Raw genomic sequence first — 23,395 nt, 5'->3', positions numbered from 1 at the left:
ATGAGTGCATAGAAATAACCAAGGCTTTACTATGAATGCAGAAAAAATAGTGTTTCTTAGTATTTTGAATGGGCTTGATGATTTCTAATAATTTTGCTAATGATAAAAAACATTGTTATGATGGATATTGCATGTGTTGAAATCTGCAAACACCAAGTTAGCAATGCTGAAAAGATTTCATCCAGTGTGGATAAAATTCAAAATGGTCTCAACAAACTGACCAAATTATCTCAAGACAGAATTTTATTACAGGCAAATGAGAAACAGGAATAGTGAGCTGCATGATTAAGAGAACTGGAAAGCTGTACATGGCTCTTATTCAAAATAGCCTATGGGTCATTATCCTTTGTGTGCTTTGGGAAAGACATCAGAAGTCCAATATTGTCCTATTTAAGCTCCTCTTCACTACAATTAAGGTAACATAGAATTAAGGTAATTCATAGAAGCTTAGTATTCCAAGAGATTGTTAAGGAAAAGTTAGGCTATTTCTAGGTATGATTAGCTACACTTTGTCCTATTCTGGACAATGGATTTGTCTTATCTGTTTAAAAATACCTTTCTCTGTTATTCTTCCTGCTTGATAAGCAACAATCAATCATTCAATGAAATACTTGTAACAGCAGGAGAAAAACACAGAAATCCTTCCAAGGACAAGCTTCAAAAGATGCTTTATAAGCAAAAGTGATAAAAGTCTGTTTTCTCCTGCCTCTCCCCGAAGGCCAGCTGGAACACATAAAAGAATGAACTGCCAAAGAATCATAAAGGTGCACCTTAAAAAAAAGAAAAACAACAACAACAACAAAAAAAAAAAACCAAAAAAAAAAAAAAAACCAAAAAAAAAAAAAAAAACAAAAAAACAAAAAACCACAAACCAAAAAAAAAAAAAAAAACAAAAAAAAACAAAAAAACCAAAACCAAAAAAACCCCAACAGCCAAGAACAGTAGAAGCTCATTCAGACAGCTCAGGGCATACAATAGTTTTGGGTGCACAAAACAAAACATCCAAATATCCTCCAAAGAACCCATCTGACTAATATTGCTTGCTCCTTCCCACCCAGTTACATGGGTTATAAACAACAAGAAGCATTCACTGAAGTATTTTATAACCTAAATATAAAACTTTACATGTCACTTTCACAGATCATAAAATGAACCAAATCATGCTTAAACACTATTGGTAAAGAGCTTCAGCACAGTATGGCTGTTCAAAGAACAGTCAAATAATGGCCTTCCACAGTCATGTTATTGATTGACATTTAAACTTGCCATATGAAAGATGTAGAATTGTTCGTCCTTAAGGAACAACATTTAAGAAATCTAAAATGCTAACCCTTGGCAGGATGACTGCACAGGAAATATGTCAGGGAGGGCACAGGATATATGTCAGATTCCCTCTGAAGTGCACAGATAGGGATAACATAACAGATCATGAAGAGGAGCTGACTCTTCTGAACTGCATTAAACCTGCTTGGAGCACAGTATGTAGATGGTTAATGGAAAAATCACTAACAACCATCTGGAACATGACATGGCTTTTTAAAAATACTGATGTACACGAAAACTTCTACTGAATATAAGTACAAATAGGAACAAACCACTAAATTTAACTGTTCTTACTTCCACTAATTACACATGTATAGCAAAGCAAACTGCTATTTCATTTCAAGTCATATAAACTGAAATCTCTTGACTCAAGTTACACAGTCCCTCTGCAACAGTTTAAGTGTTAGATTTAGGAAGGATTCCTTTGCTGAAAACAAACATGGAGTAATTGAGATACAAAGAAGTGAATAAAATTAAGACACAGCAATCCAAGTATTTTTACTTTACATAATGGAAGTTTCTCCTATATCTAACACTGCACAAGGTTATCTTGCATAATCAAAAGGTAAGCAGAAGTCCCTTACACTGCCTCGCTTTGCCAGAGAATCACCGTAGTCTGCTGGCAAAGTCCGCTTGCTGGACTTTTTCTGCTCATGTTCAACTGCATCTTCAATTATAGGCTCAAGCCTCATCTGGACAAACACCAAAGATGTGGATCAATTTCTTTTCATTATACAGTGAGGAAAGATCTAAAAGCCTTTTAAAAACTTCTGAAATATTTAGAAAACTGCATAGAACTCACTGATGTTTAAATAAAAAAACCTAATGAGGCTCTGGCCCTAAATTCAGTAATCTCTGAAAAACAGACTTCGAAGCTCAAATCTGGTAAATCAACTTTAAAAGTCCCCCCTCTTTTTTTTTTTTTTTTTTTCTTTTCAGCTGCAAGATTTTGAAATCTGTATCAAAAGTCTTGCTCAAGGGTTCAGTACAGTCAGTCAAAAGTGTTCAATCTAAAGTGTGTTTTACTACAGCATCTATTGAATATCTAAATCCAAGTTTACTAAACAAAATCTTAAAATTGAACGTTGCTGCTTGCTGAACAAGTTTGTCAAATAAAACATTTATCTCAATGCAGAAATAATTCTTCCCCAACCCTTCCAAGACTGCAGCTAAGTAATGCGCTGTATCTATGTATATTCCCCTCAGACAGCAAATGCAATTTTATTTTGTTACCTCTGTAAGAACTGTGGTGTCATATGAAGGCTGATACTTCTCTTTTTCATGTGCAGTTCGCTTTTCCATCTTTTCCCTGTCTGTTTTCTGTTTTCTGTCTGCTCCTTTGGGCTAAAAATGAACAGTTATTTGAACATGAACACAAGTGGGAAATTGTTTTAGAGCTGAAATATGATCTCAGACATGAACCATTACAAGCAGTAATAAAATGATTTCCCATATCTTTATGAAAACTTAGAGACTAAAGGATCTGTTTTCTAATGTTACCTTAAAAACTTTGATTTGACAACTGGCTGAATGCAGATGATCTGTATATTCTCCATTTTCAGTCTGTTTAAAGGTGTCAACCTGAATCCTAAAAGGAACTCCTTTCTCTCCTCCGTGTTTACGAGGGGTAAATTCAGTGCTGATACAATGTACCTGAGAAGAAACACGGACCAAACAAAAAGGACCCTCAGAAGCATTTCAGGCATGAACTTTATTATATGTTACCTACATCATATGAACAGTTTCTTGTAAAAAATATAGCAAAGCTATAAAAGGTCACTGACTAGAAGAGTTTTTCATCTCATGCAACCTCATCTCAGAGTATTTTCAAATATGCCCAACTCCTTTAAAACTCCAGAGACTTTTTAATCAGTCTGTAATTGCTTCAGCATCAGAATGAACACTGTGTTTATAAGCTATAAAGACCCCTTAAGGGTATCTAGGGAGAAAAATCAGTGCAATAAAGATTGTTATGAACTATCTCACTGGACAGTACTCCCAATTTATTTTGCTTCCTTATGGAATTTTAAGAGAGCCTGTAGAAAAACCCAACTAGAGTGGCATAATATCAGTTCCATTTTCAGTCTGTTATAATTTATTCTAAGGAAATATATAAAAAAACCTATTCCCTAATTTAGCTCACATTTCTTCAAGGCAACTACATTTTAGCAACTATGTAACTCTTACTAAAAAAAAGTATCTTTATCTAGGTCAATGTTAATTTACTGACAATATAGAATTTAACCTATTTTGACAGCCAGAGTAAGAAAAGTTGCTACGTAAAACTTCACAGCCATATTTTTTTATAATGAAATCAGATCTGAGACAAAAGTAAGCAATGTGAATATGAACATTCCATCTAAATAATTTCCAAAGAAAGCAAGCTCACTTGCCCTGAATATCAAATACACAGATAATAGAATTCCTACAAGGAAACCTACTGACATAGTAAGAAACATTTTTTGAGTGCCTGATTTAAAACACTTTTCTTGTAGGACAATACTTTCAAGTTTGAATTCTTAAGCTAAGCCTCTGCTGAAAGTAGTATTAAGAGTTACTGAGAGGAATCTAAGTTCATTATTATACTTCATACAACTAAATATTTTAACTATGACAGCTTTCTTCAAAGACTTTTTTGAAAACTTTTTATTTAAGTTTTCGATAAACCCAAATTCAATAGAAAAACCTTACTAGGGACTCCAATAAACCTATGAACCCGTGTTTTTTTGGTATTTAATGGCCATCCCACAAATAATAAACCAAGAAGCTTTGTAGTTCAAGTATACTATGCTGTTTGTGACCTGAAAGGCACCAAATACAGACATCCAGTCAAATAAAGTTTCAAACCTGAATAAAAGCAGATGTACATTTTGTTGGATCCCATAAAAATTCAACTGCGTTGAGCTGGCTTGGATTTGTCTTGATATCAATGACTCCAACAGACATTGGAATATCTATTAAAATAAGTAGCATATATTTCAGAACAATCATACAGCAAGTAAACACTATAAATAAATCGTAATATAAGGTTACCATCACCATCAAGGTACGATGGAAAAATGTGGGCTTTGGTGGCTCGACCAGTTTCTCCTATAGGACTGATACAAAGAATCTTAGTAGATTCAACATACAAAGTGCTCAAGGTTTTGGGCACTGTTTCATTCTCTTCCCCTGCTGCCACCCCTGAGGTTATGCAGCAAAAATGATCAAGTTACACAAAGTACAGAAACCATGTTGGCACCGTTTTCACAATCTAATAGAGAAAGTTACTTCTGACTGTGTTCTCACAATCACTGCAACACTTAGCAGTCAAAATCAGAAAGAATATTAAATGTGTATGGCTGCAGAGCTGCTATCTTACTTTTATAGCACTTAACATTTGAAAAGAACATAGAAGTGGTAAGGATGTTTATATTCAAAACACACACTATGACAAAGCAGCATCCAGAAATCTGGTCTGTCCTTTTTCATCAGCCTGAGCATAAATGTGAACGTGATCAATTTAAATTCGGAAATTGAATTCCATACAGTGGCAACAAACAGAAACAATTATACCTAAGTCGAGCAGCCTGTCCCCAGGGCGGTTCCACTTCCAACCCTCTAGCTGCTGGTGCTCTGTGTACTGCAACCTTCTGTCATGGAACACAACTCTTATAATGCTCTAACAAAGAAGAAAACAAGCCTGTGATGAGCCACAGAGTTACTACAGATAAAAGTACTAAACCATCCCAAAATAGCCACAGTGCTAATAAATACATTATTTACAGCAAAAATTTGGCAAGTGTCAGTATCCCAGAATATTCCAGAACACAGAAATAGAACTGAGCAGCCAGAGATACTTGAAAATGTGGTAAAAATGAAAGAGAGAATTACATCTGACTGGATACTCAAAAGGTCACAATGAATTACATACAGTGAGCTGAGCAGTGCTGGCAGCACAGTATCAACGGTGTGTAGGCAACACCAAAGTATTTTAGAGAGAAAACACCAAAGATTTCATTTATTAAGAAAAGTGGTGAATATTACTTGATCATTCTTTTACTGGGAATTTTGTGAAGTTGTGTAGGACATTTTAAGAAATAAAATAGAAGATTCTCTTCCTAGTACTTGTAAGATATTTACAAAAAAATCTTTATTTCTCAACTTCTCTAGATAAAATAGTCATCCATAACAACTACAACATGATTAATTTTATTCAGCTAGAAGCAATTCTCTAACAATACCTATTTTTGTGGGCAGTTTTGCTACTGCTAAATGAATGCACATATAAAGCCATTTGTTACAGACAGGCTGGAAAAATACTGTAAACATTGATTATTACCCAACAAATAGAAAGTAGACAGATTTGCCTGTTTTTTCCATTATTCTATAGTCTTCCATGTATTAACGGCAGCTGGAAGTGTCCACAAAACCCAAGAACTTTTATATGGAGTGCCTCTTCAAGATGGATTGCACTTCCTTGGATTTATTTCAAAGATAATGGAAAGCAAATCTGTGCATGTACACGAACAAACACAAATGCACCATTCCTTCTGCATTGCAAACTGGCACGTTTGGAATTCTGAATTATCTGTAGCCACCTTTACCTCCATGAAATTATTTCTTTGGTAAAATACTGGGCATTGATGCAGCATTACAGTATCTTGCTATGGTAAAATTGACTTTCCTAAACTTTTACACTGCTTTGCCCTATTGTGTCTACCAAATGAGTCATCACCCACATACAAACCTAGAAAATTACAGAAGAGAGACACTCAAGGCTACAAGGAAATAGCACCTAAGGGGGAAAAACAGTCCACATGCTTATAACAGCAAGTCACCATGTCAGGTTGTAAAAATTTTAATCACAGAACTCTCAAATCCCACTTTTATGCTTGTGCTTAACTCTTCCTGAAATGATCTCTAAACAAGCATCCTGCAGACAAATAAGAACAAGGCCTAGAACCATACAAGCAAGCCAAAGTTCACAAATTCCACAGCCCAAAGCTGGCAGGTAAAGATTTAGCCTCCCACAGGCACACTGTTCTGGTGCATTTATCAGCACCACTTTCAAAGTGACTTTAATTGAAGTTTTTCCCTTCTATCCTAATACCTGAATAAGATTTTTTTTTTGAGAATTCAATAAAATCAATAATCATCAGCTGCTTCGAAGAAAAATCCAAACCCCTTCATCAGTTCTTTTAATCATCTGTACTTCAAATTGGTTAATTTTTCAATTTGCCTCATTTTTATACTTCATAAAATACCTCAGATCAACAGTACCTTCTACTAACATTGAAGCACAAGGAGACAAATATGGAACTGAGGAAAGGGTCGCAGCTGTGGAACAAACTGCTCAACAAGCAGCAAAATTAGAGATCCATTCTCCAATGGATGTATCTCCAATATCTCTCTGCTGCAAAACCCACAGTTTGGCTCCATGTGTTTTCTGTAACACTTAAGAAACATGATCACAATACCTCCACTTTTATCTAAATGATCCTCTACCTTCCTCTCACCTCTCCTAATCACTTGAAATGGACAATGTGATGGCTCAGAAGACACTGGATACAAAATATAGACACTGGATACAAAATCTACAGACAACTATCTTAAGCTTTGCATAAATACTTAGGTCTACAGTGCACACAAGTCCACATTGGGTACTTATATCCATACGTTTTTATTTGTAAACATCACTGGTCCACATATTCTGACCAATACCTAGTGACAGCAGAAAAAAAAGAATTCCATAAAATATACAGTCTCTAGTTTGTTAGTAACACTATCTAGTGAACTTAAATTCACCTTCACCAGTTTTCCATTGATCTCCGGTATGTCTCCAGCTTTCCGATTATCTAGCATCCGGATCTCATAGGACTGACCTTTAAAGAGAAAAAAAATTGCATGGGTAAAAGAGCAAGAGCACAAGGTTATTTTGTGTTTAATGCATTTAGATTAGCTTTGGTTCACAGTACACAAGAATACCAGTACCTGAAACTTGAATTTGAGCAATCCAGATAGCAATGCGCACTTCACACCATGCAAATTAACAAAACAAAGTGACACTTTTTGGTCCCCTTAAAACCAGAGATATTTTCAAAGTTTAATTATTTAATTTTGTGTCAAGTGTAACTACTTGCTTCTCTATTTTTTTTTCTGAAAACAAAACATTTCAAGGCTGAATTCCTTTCTTTTTTAAAACTGCTGAATGGCAACATACCGAGAACCATAACTGGTCTTCCAAAACAAACTCCTGTAGAGTTTTCTTACTTTTTCCAAAACATGAGTACTATTCTCTCATGTTTAATTTTGTCCATATACCTGTTGCCTTTGTATGATTTTATGGTCTGTATGATTTCAGAAATAGACCTTTAAAAGAGACAGTTACTGTTTATTTCAACAGTATAAGCAGACCTATCTTTCCAGTGAATATGATAAACTGTTGTGCTTCAGAAGCAAAGCTTGTAGCAATTTATTTAATTACAAGGATCTTTTTCATTCCAGAGTGAGCAGCACATATTCATTTGCAAAATCATATTTCCCTAACTAAAACATGGGACAAAATAAATTTCAACATCTTCACTAAGATGAAATGCAGTAAAATCATCACCTATACTGCCCTTCAGGCTACCTTTATGGTCCAATGTATAACATATTTAAGACATTCTGACATGCCCTACAAGGCAATAACCCTGTGAATGAGCAAATAACTTCTTCATCTCCTTTCACTTTTCACAGACTGAGGTTACTTCCAACTATGGGCCGTTTCAGGGTTTTTTTTTTTGCTCAAACACAATAAGCATATTTATGTATATCCTCTACACGTGTACAGGCTTTCCTTACCCAAGCAGCATGTGAACATTGATACAGTCACTGATGACATAAATCCATATGAAATAGATGTTCACCTAGTGCAGCTGAGTAAATAATATGTAATTCCTCCTCCTATATTTAACAGGAGGAAACTTTTCCTGTTAGTGTGATTTGTTCAATTACCAGTGTTATTCTACTCACACAGCTATAACATGTAAGTTCAACTATATTTAAAGTCAGCATTTCTTCGATCTGGTAATATTAATAAACTTTCTCAAATATTTCTCTGCTCTCTCTCAACTTTTTTTTTTGGGGGGGGGGTAGAGAGGTGGGTGAATAAAAAAATTCTGATTCTTTCCTCAAGAAGTATGGGGCTAGCCTTTCATAGGTACAAAATAGTATTAAGACAGTAGATTTGATAAAGGTAAAAATCAAAGAATACAAGACTTGAAAATGTAAGAACAGCTCTGGAAATTTTCAAGACAGAGGAACAGATACATTCTATTTTGGAGTTTTGGACATGTAGCTGCTCTGAAAGTGTAAAAAGCACCACAGCACTGATTTTTGTCATCCCTACATAAGACCTATATACACTACTTTCTCTGTTCTTTCCTGGAGAACATCCAGAGGAGCAAGGTGACATAGGCTATGGACAGTAAGTGAATCCAGTGTGAATTAAATTCACACTGAACCTGTGGCAGCTTCATTCAGAAAAATCCCGGAATGTTCAAGTTTGGAAGGGACTTCTGGAGGTCATCTTTGGCAATTCCCCTGCTCAAGGCAAGGCCACGTACGGCCAATTGCCCAGCACTAAGCCTGGCTGGTTCTGAGCATCTGAAAGGAAGCTCATTGAGACCATACTTCATAAGCTTCTTGGTAAAGATCTCATGGGAGAAACCAGCAAAAGCCTTACTGAAGGAAATCACTTATAAACAATATCTACTGCTCTCTCCTTGTCCACCAAGCCAGCCAGTTCATCACAGATGTTTATCAAGCTGGTCAAGCATGATACCCCCTTGGGAAACCTGTGCTGACTACTCCTGATGACCTTGTCCTTTATGCACCAGGAAATGGTTACCAGGAAACACTGCTCCATCACCTTCCAAGGAAACCTGTAGTTCTCTGGGTCCTCCTTTTTGAAGATCAGAGCAACATTAGCTTTGATGTAGTCTCTAGCACCTCTCCTAGTCACCAAGATCATTCAAAGACTGTTAATGGTGGCCTCACAGTGACACAGGCCACTGCCCTCAGCACTTGTGGGTGCATTCCATCAGGACCTGTGGATTTATGTATGTTCAGTTTGCTGAAGTACTTCCTGACCTGTTCTTCTTTCACCAAGAGTACATATTCCTTGCTTCAGATTTTCCCCTCATCTCTAAGGCCTGGGATTCCTAAAGACCAGTGATAGCAGAAAAGACTGAGCCCAAGGCATTCAGTACTTCAGCCTTTTCCGTGGTCCGTGTCACCATGGCCAATGTCCTGTTCAGCAGGGGGCCCACTTCAATTGTCTTCCTCTTGCTTACACAAGACCATCTTGCTTTTGATATTCCTCACCAGATTCAGTTGCAGCTGGGCTTTGGCTTTTCTGATTGCACCCCTGCTGCAGGCTTGGACAATACCTCTACTCCTTTCAGGTTACCTGTCCCTGCCTCCACGTTCTGTATGCCCATCTTTTGTATTTGAGTTCCCTTGCTTACTACCTATGCAAGCCTCCTGCCACTTTTGCCTGACTTACTGTTCTTTAGGATTTGCTGCACTTGAGTTTGGAGGATGGATTCAAGTTAATCCTTGAATGCTAACCAGTTATCTTGTGCCCCTCCTACCTCCAGGGCTTTATCCCATGGGACTCTACTCTCCTGAAGTTCAAAGATGTGATCTTGATTTTCTGCCTTGCTTCTTCCTCTCAGGATCATAAAGTCCACCATCTTGAAGGCAGGCAAGCCTTGATACTCGCAAGCCCAAAGAGCCTTTCCCTGTTTCATGAGGTATAGCAGAGCCATCCTCTACCACTTGGATCAGGAAGCTGTCAATCAGCACTTTCCAGTCATGCCCCGCTGCGCTGTCCCTGCAGGAGACATCAGGGTGCTTGAGGTCCTCCTACAAGGACCACGGCCTGTGAATATGAGGCTACTTCCAGCTCTTCAAAAAACATCTCACCTACTTGTTCATCCTGGTCAGGTGGCCTACAGCAGACACCTACTACAATGTCATCCATATGACATAATCCATCTATAATCCTTACCCATAAGCTCTCAACTGGAACATCATCTATCCCTAGGCAGAGGCCCAATATTCCAGCTGTTCTCCCACATAATGCTTAATCTCCCCTCCCTTATCCTCTTGCTCTGCCCTTTCTTTAAGAGCTAATATCCCCACACTGTAACGCGGCACTTTGCAAGCCATCCCATCATGTCACCCTGATCCCAAGATCACACAGATGTCTTAAATCCTCATGCTTACTTCCTACGCCGCTTGCACTACTGATGTGTGTGCAATTCAGACGCACCTCACCATGCTGACTTACCACAAAGGGCTTTGGTGTTTCCTTGGAATGATGCTCTACAGGCACTTACTTGCTCATATCCAAATGCTGGAGATGACCCCGTTTAAGCCTCCTTTTGTTGATGCTGTGTTCCCTTTCATGCTCTTTGCTTATCAACCATGGCCATCACTCCTTCACAGTGATGCTGTTAGTCACTCCCTCCCTCACTGTTCCTACTTCAAAGCCCTCTTTACCAGGTCAGCCACAAGCTGGCTAAGGTACCTCCACTGCCCTTTCTGAGCTGGATCTCATCACTCACAAGCAGTTCTGTGCATTCACAGAACTCCAAGCTTTGCTGCACTGTGTAAACCAACCCAAAGAATGCTTCCTTTTTAAAAGCAATTCTCTTCCATACCACTTCTGCTATTCCATATACATCTAGGTGAACAGCAGCCCACTCAAAACACTCAAAACTCCAATGTTTTCAATGGACCCATTTAACAGATTTTGCAGTAAGAACCCTGCAAACCCCTGAACAACCAACCACCATGGCTCCAAGATCTGAATTTCTAGAATCAGTTTCAGATTAACATCTAATCACGTTAAATATTCCATTAGCTAATACAATATCTCAAGTTGGAAGGACAACACAGGAATTGAATACAACACTCTGCTCCTCACAGGATTACCAAAACCTCAATCACATGACGAAAAACATCAGCTCAGTGCTCCCTGAACTCTGAGTGACACTCTTAGCAATACTAATTAAAATACTTACTGACACAGGGTAAAATCAGGCTTAAGTATTGCCTTAGGGAATGTCACCACAGCTTAACAGACAGGGCAAATGTTCCCACTGCTTCTGATATTCCCAAGCCAGGAAACTAAAACAACTCCTGACAAAATTAAAGAGGGTACTTCCTCTTGAAAATTATTTAAGGCAAGACACTGCCTGAAAATGGGGCCAACCAGAAACCAGATATCTGAATAACCAGGAAGTAAATGACTCTTTAGCTGGAGGACTCAATCTAACTCATTACACAAATGTACCTATCATCGTAACTCAGTGTTGCAGACCGATCCTAATTTTAAGCTGCTTTCAGTATGAAAGGAAACATGTCTCACAACTTTTTTTTTTACTTATCACAGAATTTGATGAGTTGGAAGGGACTCACAAGGATCATTGAGTCCCAACTCCCAATGCTAACTCCCTGCACAGAACACCCCAACAGTCACACCATGCGCCCGAGAGCATTGTCCAAACGCTTCTTGAGCTCTCTCAGGCTTGGTGCTGTGACCACTTCCCTGGAGAGCCTGTTCCAGTGCCCAGTCACCCTCTGGGTATACACATATACACACACTAAGAACCAGTAGAGAAATTTTAATGAAAATGCCTTAACCTAGGCAGTAAATGTACTGTCTTTCTGTCTGAAGTACTAGCACAGAAAGGAGACTGGCAAACTGGTTTTTTTCTTCCCATATATTTTAAGGAAAGGGTATACTGATGCCCTCATTCTTCAATCACCAAAACTTCTTTGCCAATGATGTTTTTACACTGAAAGATATTTTCAAGGACAGATGAAAGAGTTACAGTAACTTTAGACACTGCCACTTTAAATAAGCTCTTCTCTTTAAGGTAAGCTCTTCTCACAAGCAAGACAGCAAGCACTTTCCTCCTTCAGCCTGATGCCTTGTGCTCTGTCTTCAAATTATAGCACATTCTATTAAGATTTAGAATCAAAACCCACAAGACAAAGAAAGCTGAACTAGATACAGGATCGGGGATCCTAGGGCATTACAGCCAGAGGAGGAGGAAGAGGTCGGAGGGTATGAAGCCATTGATATGGTCCAAAACAAATGATTAATGATTGTGAGTTCAGAATACCAGCTGAGTAAACTTAGGACAGCAATGTAATTCTCAGAGGTGAGGAAGGTTTCATCATATGGCAATGACTACATTCAGATTATTCTACCCAGCAGTCAGTGCTCTCTCTAGGGGGAAAAAAAAAATCAATTTTCATGCAAATTAAAACCCAGGAAAAAAGGGAAAAAACCCCCAGCTTGATTCACATTAAGTATTTATTGAGTTAATTTCTGATAAATGTATACAAACTCCAAAAGTAATTGCACTTGTGATCGTCTTTAAACATAATACAGCTCTGGACAGACATGTCTGGTTAATTTGAGAGCAATTACAGAGGTCCCTTTGGTGCAGCACCTCAGGGACTGACATTTTAACATTTATTATGACTTTTGAGGGCTGTTTGTGTGTACCTCATGCATATATTCAATTAACTTGTTCTTATCAATCAATTTTAAGCAGAAATGCCAGATTAGTCCCAAATTTTCAGCTATTACTACCTGAAATTTGTCTCCTAAAAGCTCTGTTGGCTTGATTGTACTGGGGGATGGAGAGGGGCAACACAAAACAGGGAAAAAAAAACCAAACCCAAACCAATAAAGGAAGAAAGACCCCACCCCCACCAGAATCCAAAGGGAAAGTAACACCATACTACAGCTGTGAGCCTACAAATTGGACAAAAAAAGACTACTAGTAAGGCATCCTTACAACCTCAATGTCCACAATTTTGAATATACACACACATGTATGAAAACATGAAATACCACTTCAGTTTCAGACTTGAACCACAAGCTGCATTCACACATGTATACCAACCTTGATTCAAGTATGTGAGAGTTTCATCATATAATTTTACTGCTGGAGATGTTGCAGCACACATAACATACTGGAAAGGTGGATGTTTGGTCTCATTTTCTTGTGGAAGGCTGGAATCTTCCTGTTTGAAAATAGGCAGCGCCAAAACATCACTGAAAAGAAAAAAAAATAGACAACTTTGAGACTGTTGGCCCTGTTTTGATTGAAGTTAAAGAAAAAAAGTTATTTCTGACTTAAAAAAACCCGCAGTGAAATACATACAGAATTTTGTTACTCGTTTTATTAGTAAAATCTATATGAGCAGTATCAAAAACATTTTCCACCAGAACTTTAGGCTAGGATACATAAAAAATACCATGGGACTTAAGCAGACAAACAGTTGCGCTGATCCTTTGAAAATCTAATCTTTGGTTCCTGTCTCCACTTAAAAAATTCAGTTTTCTCTTAACTTTTCACCTGTCAGCACAGCCAAGCTTGCCTAACACTCGCAAATGAAAGCAAAGCTTTCATTTTCTTCTTTGAAATAATGTATTTCCCAAAGTAAGTTACCTACACTGTGAAAGTATCTCTCTCCTCATTTAGTACCATTATATCTAACCTATTAATTCTGTTGATATTCTCAATCTTTTCTTAGGCTTTGGCACACTGATTAGCTCAAAAATTATTAAGCAGCAGATTCACAAAACATAAACTATAAAGTTTGTGCCAGGATTCACTTCACTTATCTACGATGCATAAGCAAGTGCCAGAAAAACTTTGGAAATGCTATGTTTCCAGAGAATAAATAGCAATCCATGTTGTCCACAAGCTGTGGTAAGAGAAACAGTTTCACCACAACCAGCAAACACATCTTCTGCTTTCTACAGAAATTAGTAATCTGTATTAGTAATAATCTTCCTTGTATACAGAAATCCTTCATAAATTAGATTTTAGGAGTTTTTCTTGCACTGAATTTTTGTTTATGATGACATCATCTGCATATCCATGCAACTTTCTTTAAAAATGTTTCTAATGTGAATTAAGATCCCATACCACCTCACCTGTTCATTTAGTTTTTAACCAACATTTATCTTGTTTGTATCTCTCACACTGATCACAAACATGTATTTAATGTATTTTGTAAAACAGTTATAAATGACTGTGTTGCACTACTATTTGTAGGTTGTGCACTAAAACTTTTTTCACTGTTCCTCATTTCTGCAAGAGTCTGCTTTATTTAAAGAAAACTATTAATTACTCTTGGATTCCAGCTCATATCTGAAGAATCAAAATTGTATCATTACAAATTCAAACAATGAAATGACAGCCAATTTTTTTGTGTCACACAGGCTTAGAATCTAAGACTTGGTCTGCTTAAATCTTAGATATGCAGAGTGCAGGTGGGGCACCCCAACTTTTTTTCAGAGCAAGTGCTACATTCCGTTAGAGATGCTACTCTCCAGGCTATCTGGAAGATCTTATATTGACAAGTAAATATTTATGAAGGGTGAAAAAGTCAAAGAAATTTGTCTATACCTTGGAGAGACTGCATAGTGTCTCCCCAAAAAGAGACCAAAAAAAGGCACCCATACAGGTTTCCTTTCACTAGGAAGTAACCACAGGAGATGCTACAAAGACTGATGTAAGCAGGACAAGGCAGTACACCATCCAAAAAAGCATTACAAACCTACTGTGTCCTAGCTACTTCTGACACCACCTCCTCAAACTGTAGCCCAGAGAAGAATTAAGTTACAAAGGAAGATGTGAAATAACCACTTAAGAGAAGTGGACACCCTTAGAAGAGTTTTCTCATACAGAGACAGGGATCCGTGAGTAGGACAGCAAAATCCAGAGATGGGTGGGTGCTCCTTGAGGATGACTTAAAGAAAAAAGGAGCTGCTTCAAGCCCTAACATCATCAGGAGGGCAGCACGAGCAGCCCAACACAAGAGGGAGCGCTGTGACAGCGACAAGCAGAGGGAAGTGTGGTCCCAAGACAGGACTGCTCCACCAGGAACCCATGATCGCCACACACTTCAGCACCCAAAACACAAGTGCCATTATAAGGAGAACTCTAAAATGGCAAGAACAAGGAAACAATGGCAATGTTTAAAATACAAACGAGTCAAAGTGCAACAACCAAGGCATGAGAAGTATCTCACCAAATAAATTACCTGTAATTCTCGACTAAGTTCTGCAGCACTTGCCTTCACATAACACACGAGATTAAAGAGAAGTCTTTTGTGTATTCATGAAAAATATCTTTAAAGCCTTCATTTTCTACTCTCAATTTGAAGTTTAAAATGTAGCTGGTCTTAATAAAGCGTGACGTGGTTAATGAATTAGCTAAGAGGCATGGCATTGGAAGCCTACAAATACACCAATTTAGGCAGCTTTTGCTAATACTTACAAAACATAATGACTAACTGCCACTGCAGGAGAAGGAAAAATAAAGACATCCAGCTCTACAACCCTACAATGTAGCTGTAAAGAGAGCACAGTGTTCATTCTTAAATGCCACCATTCCAAAAAATACTCCAGAAGACAGCACAAGGCAAATTTTTCCTATAAAACTCTTCTGGGTACTAGTGCATTCCAAAGGAAAGCACAAGCCAATGCAATGTAAACTCCTTCCTAGACCATCTCTAAATAAATACCATTTAAATAATATTTTGATTCATTCACTTGCAAATAATGAAATACTGGTGTTTTTTGCATTTCAACATACACTCTTTCCCCATCTAAAAACAGATTAAAGCTGCTATTAAAACAGTCAATAAGTTATGAGTAAAGTATTTCAAATTAAGACCTGAAGGATCAGTTTAAATAGGGACCAGCTAAATTTCACAGCAACAAGCATTTTCTACAAAATAAAATTCATTGCAGCACAGGTGAAGAAAAGATGCAAAGACTGCTCACAGTGGGAAACAGAATGGGAAACAGAAACTTAATATTTTTAACAGTGCTCTTTACTTAAGCTAAAGATGATAAACTGCATATAATATATGCTATTGCATCAATCACATTACCAGAAACTATGGCAGTGCTATAATCTTTTTACCACCTCTAATCTTATACTGATTTTATTTTAACGCCCAACAACAACAAAAAGCAAACAAACAAAAAACCCAAAGAAATCCCACACACAAACAAACACAATACAGAGAACAGATCAGCCTTGTCAGTTCCAGCCTTTTTCCTCTCAGACCCCCATTACAATTTCTGCATTTATAATGAGCCCATGTCCCAGCAGAACAAATCATCTGCCACAGTCAATCCCCGGCAGCCTCCATGCATCCTTTATTCATTTTCCTACTCACCTGTTGAAATCTTGTTTTTGCTAGGCCAGTACAGATTAGAGACAGGGACTTGTAGTGCCAGCTTTGCTTAAGTTATTTCACACAGCAAAGAACTTCTTACCTAAACTGAAGTGGCCACTGGCAGAGCAGCCCAGATGGAAGAAAAGCCAAGTGTTCCAAAATAGCTACTGTTGAAATTACTTCAGACTACAGGGGAACAGAGAGCTTGAAGAGACTGATTCTGTTCCTTTTTTGCCATTATTAACTTTTGATCTTGTGAAGTAAAGACTCACTTCACTTGTCTCATATAAGTGAATTTTAGAACCACAAGCAAGCTGATGTATGGGCAAGCAGTAACCTTTGGAAGGACAAGTAGCATCTTTTGTTATATTTTCTGATATCATTTGAGAAAGTCCATCTAGCAGGGTTTACCCTCCTGATGGAAGGAACTCTGAGACCAAGTTTTTGAAACTTACCTCTAGTAAGAAAAGTCTTATCTCAGTTCCTCACCATGTGCTATCTAAAGCATTCAAATTAAATGCATTCTTTTCTTCCTATAGGGAGGAAAAAAATTTACCCAGAAAAAACCCCAACAGAAACAGTCTTCATTACACCCCAAATACAGGCAGGAAACCTATCCTCCAACACAAGTCTTAGCTACTTATGCTACAGAGATACATACATGAAATATCACCATACAAAAGCAGGAAGGCTTAGAAGAGGAAGCAAGGTGAATGTTACCACTTGAACTAAAGTATCCAGTGGGATGCACCACATGTGAGAAGCTGTCCTATGTCATGTACCCTAGATGAGCATAGTACAAAAAGACCAAGAAAAATGTAATTTATCCCCTCATGCTTGTGAAATGTGTTTGTAAGCCTTCAAAATCAACCTTCCTTAAAAATTTAAAACCTTCTTTCTACACATTGTCCAAAGTGTTAAAAAAAAAAAAACCTAACACACACATACAAAACACCACTCCCTAATAATAATAGGGTCAAAATAATAGGGTCCAAAAAATAATGAAGAATTTCCTGTCCTTACAAGAACAGGAACTACTATGTCAACAAAATTCAACTGATGTTCCATCAATCATCTGCCTTATCTATCTTCTGGATTGTATACTTAAGGGTGTGAGTACTAAAGCATCCCAAGGCCTTTTGAACAGACCTTTTGAAACTTTAAAGCATGGTTTTTATGAGGACAAATACCTTTAAGAAAATTTTTTCTCAAGCAGTTTTTGATTTAAGAGTTAAGATCTTAAGGCCAAGCTCTGAACTGTTCAGAGGTATGAACAAGCCACAGGAAAATGTAAGGCAATGGGAGACCTGGTACTTCCTAACACTTCCCCTATGTCCACAAAAGCAAGTTTGATGGGGGGAAAGACTTGTGGAATTAATTTCTGGGAAGCAACCTTCTCTGCAGCAGCTGTCCAAGAAATCCAACATATGAGAAACAGGTGCAAGTGTAATTCTGTTCCTGGGAATCCCACAGACCATCACACAGAAACTCAAATGGAGAAAGGCTTCAATTTAAGGGGAGTCTGGCACAAAATACAAGAAACCACCAATCAAAGAAAGAAGAAAATGCCAACAACAAAACCTGTGTCATTCCTACCAAGGAAAAGAAGTAAAAATGTTCACCATGACAAATCCACTCCTCCGACAGAGGGAGGTCAGGCAGCCGCTCTCACTTGCAGCAGGCTCCAGTACAGATGGCTCCTACATAGGAGAATGCCTGAAGAGCACATGAAGACAGATCTGCTGCCCTGCTCTCAATCTGCTATGTCCATCCAACATGAGAGGTGACAGGGGAACAGAGAAGATAGTTCTGCACTTTGAAGTCTTTTCCTTAAAAATTAAACTGGCCCCTGACTTTTTGTAATGTATTCACATACTCAACTTGGAAGAAAACAACTCAAACCCAAGCCAACGTCAACGATCTAGAACATGAGGTTTATCTTTCAACATGTTTTATCTGTGGTAACAAAGCAAGGAGGCTTAGGTTTATGGATACACTTTTCCTTCAAATGCCTATTTCCTCACAGGTATTTACTTATTTCTGTGCTTGCACAAAGAATCCAGCTCCAATTCTAATCAGAACCTGACATTTTATTTTAGAATCTATATGTGCGTGAAAATTAATTTTTTCTACAGTGCTATACATAAAAAATAGAACAGACCACTAAAACAGAAGCTTTATAATGTATTCTGCAGAAAGCACTTTGTACATCTAAAAAAGAAAAAAAGGAAAAAAAGTCAGGATACCATCAGGAAACATTCCTCTTTCAAAAATCCAATATAACCAGCAGTAGAGTCTCAAAAGAGTGGGAGACATTAGGGGAAACATAAACAGCAGTTTGTCTGTCATAACGTAATAGCAGCCAAAACCAGGGCCTGAATGAGATAACTTTTTTGGTTTTGCACAGCAACTATGAAATTAAGGAAGTAACTGTCACAACCCAATCGTCTCCTCCTGAAAAGAGAGCTCTAAGTGGTAAGACAGTGTTCCCTCAACTCCTGTCTGACCATCTCAGGGTTACTTCAGCCTGAACTGTGCTTGAGAGGTGGTGGTACACCAAGTCCCCTCACAGCCAAGGCTCTCCACACCACAGTAAGGAGACAAGACTGAAGACTGCATTAGGCTTTCCCTCTTTTTAACCAAGGCAGCAGACAGCTGCATTCTCAAGAAACACTTAAGTGTTCGGGAGATGCAGCAGAGTCAAACTGACTTAATTCTCCAAAAATTAAGGATTGTATGGATGTATTTTCATACAGTCTTTTGTAGAGACTTCTCCATTTCAGAACCAAAAGTCATTTTTTAATTTAGTTTGATGAACTTCAGGTTTTAACCTACAAATATATACCAAAACAGCTACTTCTGAAAATAATTATCAAGTTCCCCATGACAAGCTTGAATTGTACCACTACAAACACCATTAGAACTGCAAACATTTAAATAAATCCATGTACTAAGCTTTCAAATTACACATAAAAATATAGTCACTAAGATACTTGTGTATTAACGCTCAATTAACCCACTGAATATTGATTCAATAATCAAATAATTCATAGATGAAAAATGGAATTCTGCTAGAAATATGACAGGCAGTTCTTTGAAACTTGTCTTTAAATAGCCTCCATTTTTCTGCAGTTCATAGCAACCATAAGCGGTCCTCAAATGTACTCAACTACTGTTGTGTTACAACGGATATTATGAGGGTTTCATAAAAAAAACATGATGGCTGCCATTATCAACAGAAATTAACATTAACTCCCTTAAATTAACTCAAAACTCACTGACCCCTTACTGAAGGGTACAATGTTTTTATACAGGTTTTGGTGCAGGTGTTATTTGACACATCTGACAACTGTTACTATCAATTGAATTTAATTTTGTGATTATAGGCAGTTTCTTATTGCATGAGAAGGTGCTAGAATAGCAATCAGAAAAAATGGGTTTTGAGGAAATTTCAAAAACTATTTAAAACTGGCGTCAATCTGTAGGGGAATTTAGAAGCCACTTAGCTGCCTTCTAACAAAAGAATTGATGGATCCAAAAATGGATTGATGATCAATGATCATGTGCGACTTTCTCAGGAAAAATAAACACAGGAGTAATGCCATATATTCCATCTAAGGGCACTGAGTTATCATCAACTCCAGGAAGTATCACCTCCTTTATATACAACCCAAACAGTTCAAAGAATTACATGCAGATCTTCCTAACAAAATCAAAGGGTCATATACCTTGAGGAGTTCTCCCAGGACTCTCCTCCAAGCAATATTTAATTTTCTTCTTTTTTCTGTAATAAAATGCCACGTAAGTAACTTATACTGGCACAGTGAATAGTGACAGAGCAGTATCTCTCCTGTTCATGCTTGGCCACTTCTCTTGGTTTTCCCCTCTCACATCACTTAACGGACCATAATTTCTCTGAAATTATGAAATCATCATTTAACCAATACACAGAATAATTTAAATATGTGCTGAGAATCACTCTGAATCCAACAAACACTAATGGCAATTAGGTGATCCCTTTAACTATGGGGTCCATGACTTAAGTTACAAATACTACTTCTACTCTGTATGTTTTCCAAAATTACTCTACAGATGAAATGTGTAACAAGATTCAAGACTAATATACAGCTTATTCAATATTACTTTTTAAGTGCTGTTTTAATGGCTACAACTCCTTCTGTGGTAGTTCAAAATGTCCTAATAGGCAGGTATATGTAACAAAAAGCCACCCACCATGACCAGAAAAAACAATCTATCCCACAACAGTAAGGATGGATGGTAATTCTTACACTTTCTAGAACCTGAAGTGTGTGCATTACTGGGATGAGAAACGAAGTTATGAAAATACAGGAAAATATAAAAAAAATTAACAGTCAAAATGCAGAACTTCTAATCATAAGAGATCCTAAAAAGAACTGAATCAAAATAGAGAACAGCAGTTCTTGAACATGAGCACATGCATTTTCCATTGGTGTCTGCACTTAGAACCCATCTAGGCAACAACCACACAGCTGCCCACAAAAACTGGCACACCACTACATGGGACGAATATCTGAAGGTTTGCGAAGACAGAAACAGGACAGAAGTGGGATAAAATCCAGACAAGCTGAATATAAAATCAGGAATATTCTCATCAAGACAAATTAATCACTTTGTTCTCTGAACTGGCAAGTTCTCAATGTTATTTTTAATAAAAAAAAAAAAAACCAAAACAACAACAAAAAAAAAAAAAAAAAAAAAAAACCAAAACACAACCCAAACCCCACACAGAACAAAACCCCCATCAAATATATGTCCCACCATAAATCCACTGAACTCACAATACCAAATACTATCAGAACGGTCCTCATTTCTATCCAGTAGAAGCCCTTTTCCGTAACTTCCAGCAAAGACACTGCACTTCCAAACATTTTTCCTGGGAAGTACTGTCTTAAAGTATACATAATAGATGAAGCTTGTGGTCACCTGCAAGTTTCAGTTTTCCCTCAGAGAGAACGTGCCTTTTATAAAGGCTAGGCATCAAAATTATCAAACTCAAGTGTTTTACTTCTCCAGACAAAACACAAACACTGACAAACCATGTCGAAAACCTTGGACTTAAAATGTCTGTCGCTGTCTCCAAAACAGTTTCTCTTTTTCACACTAAGTCGTCATTCAGGAATCCACACATTCTGCCCATGAGCAAGCTAAAATTTACTCAAACAAGTACAGTTTTAACTTAGTTTCGAAAAGGCACATTCAAACGCTACTTAAACACTAACTTTGTAAGACCTGGAAAACAATCAAAAGGTAAGGAAACCGCCAAGTTTACTACGAACAGAGAGCTACACGGCAAGAAAAAAAAAAACATCATTAAAGATACACTACATAGAAAAAAAACCATCACTACACAAAAATACAGAATAAGTACTAAATAAAGTGCAACCATACTACCCCTCTGTTAACTACAACGTATACCTGGTCGAGAAAGAACATTTTAAAACCTGGCAGGAAACACCTATTGTTTATCACGAACAAGAACTACATTTGTCGAGTGTAAGATGACCGTAGTTTGGAATGTGGGGTCCAGTTACACCCCAAAGGGACAGCGAAATGTCAGTTTTAGAGTTTTAGGACAGGGATTTCGCATATAAAGGGAATAGCACCCCAGCGCAGGCAGCTGCCCGCCCTTCCCGAGCGGCCACCTGCCAGCAGCACGGGAGGGCAGGGCGGGATCCCCTCCGGCACGTGCCCACGCCTCGGGAAAGGCATTCGGAATGAAGAAAGAAAAAAAAAAAAAAAAGGGAAAGGGAGAAACTCCGGCTCCTTCCCGCGCAGCCTCAGCCTGCCCAGCGGCCAGCGGCACAGGCAGGGCTGCGCGGCCCGAGGAGGCCGGCGGGGACGCGGCGCCCAGCGCCGGGGATGAGCTGCGGGGCGAGTTACCTCATGCTGTAGGCACCGGCTCCCAGCTCCTGCCCGATGCCCGAGAGGCTGGCGTCGAAGTCGTGCACCAACCCGGACTCGATCACTTCATCCATCTTCAACACCCACGCCATGTTCCGCCGGCCCCGCCGCGCTCCCGCCGCGGGAGGAGCCGGACGGGGCGGAGCCGCTCGGCACCGGCGCCGCCGGGGAGGCGGTGCCGGGCAGGCGAGGGGGCTGGAGGAGACGGGGGGAGAGGGGGGGAAAAAGCACGTGCGGGGCGGGGGGACAGGGGCGACTCCGCGCTCAGCCCCGGGGGGGCCCTTTCCTCGAGGCGCGACCAGGGCGCGGGGTCGCTCTCAGCATCCTGCGCCCGCCCGGCCGCCGCGGGGCGCTGGGGACCGGGCGGCCGCCGCCTCCTCCTCCGACCGGACACTGCCCAGCGCCGCCGCCGCCGCCGCTTCTGCCGCCGCCCGAGCTCCGACCCAGCCCAGCGGCGCCTCCCGCCGCATTATTCGCCGGGGGGAGGCTGCGGCGGCAGCAGCAGCAGCACCGCGAACGCCCGCCGGGGAGGAGCCGCCGCCGGAGGTCACGGCGCCCCGGGGGCCCGCGCCCGCCGCTCCGGCGCGTCCCGCAGCGCCGCCGCCGCCGCTCACGACAACATGGCGGCGGCTTCCACCCCCGAGCGCCTGCCGGGGCGGTGCCTGCCCGCGATCGGCGCCGCCGATTGGCTGGGCCCCGCTGGGTGGTCCAATCAGGGGCAGGCGCGGAGGGGTGCGGGAGGAAGCCCGGCCAATGAGGAGGCACTTCCTCACGCCAGGTGACGTCAGCGAGACGGGCGCGAGCGATCTCTGCGCTCCTCCCCAGGCCCGCGGCATGGCGGGAGCGCGCCCCGGAAGCGGCGGCGGCCGGAGGCGGA

The 23,395-nt window shown here is 39.5% G+C and overlaps 1 protein-coding gene across 5 annotated transcripts in view; it reads right to left on the bottom strand.

Moving 5' to 3' along the window:
• UBP1 (upstream binding protein 1) overlaps nucleotides 1-23,043 on the bottom strand; it is a 35,764-nt gene extending 12,721 nt beyond the window's left edge. The window contains exons 1-8 of one of the 5 annotated variants that reach the window (XM_053970880.1): nucleotides 22,498-23,043; nucleotides 13,278-13,429; nucleotides 7,111-7,187; nucleotides 4,879-4,984; nucleotides 4,171-4,277; nucleotides 2,824-2,976; nucleotides 2,557-2,667; nucleotides 1,908-2,015 (exon numbers count right to left, since the gene is read on the bottom strand). In XM_053970880.1, coding sequence (XP_053826855.1) covers nucleotides 1,908-2,015; nucleotides 2,557-2,667; nucleotides 2,824-2,976; nucleotides 4,171-4,277; nucleotides 4,879-4,984; nucleotides 7,111-7,187; nucleotides 13,278-13,429; nucleotides 22,498-22,610 — 927 coding nt within the window. In that variant the 5' untranslated portion in view covers nucleotides 22,611-23,043. Of the gene's footprint in view, nucleotides 1-1,907; nucleotides 2,016-2,556; nucleotides 2,668-2,823; nucleotides 2,977-4,170; nucleotides 4,278-4,878; nucleotides 4,985-7,110; nucleotides 7,188-13,277; nucleotides 13,430-17,030; nucleotides 17,071-22,497 lie in introns of those variants that run through there. The other 4 variants (XM_053970853.1, XM_053970845.1, XM_053970872.1 and 1 more) reach the window with 4 other exon arrangements.
• Between the last annotated feature and the right edge of the window lie 352 nt (nucleotides 23,044-23,395).

The sequence above is a fragment of the Vidua macroura genome, chromosome 1, assembly GCF_024509145.1.
Source record: "Vidua macroura isolate BioBank_ID:100142 chromosome 1, ASM2450914v1, whole genome shotgun sequence".
Taxonomy (NCBI): domain Eukaryota; kingdom Metazoa; phylum Chordata; class Aves; order Passeriformes; family Viduidae; genus Vidua; species Vidua macroura.
The sequence above is the reverse complement of the archived record's forward strand: the minus strand, read 5'-3'. Positions and strand labels throughout refer to the sequence as shown.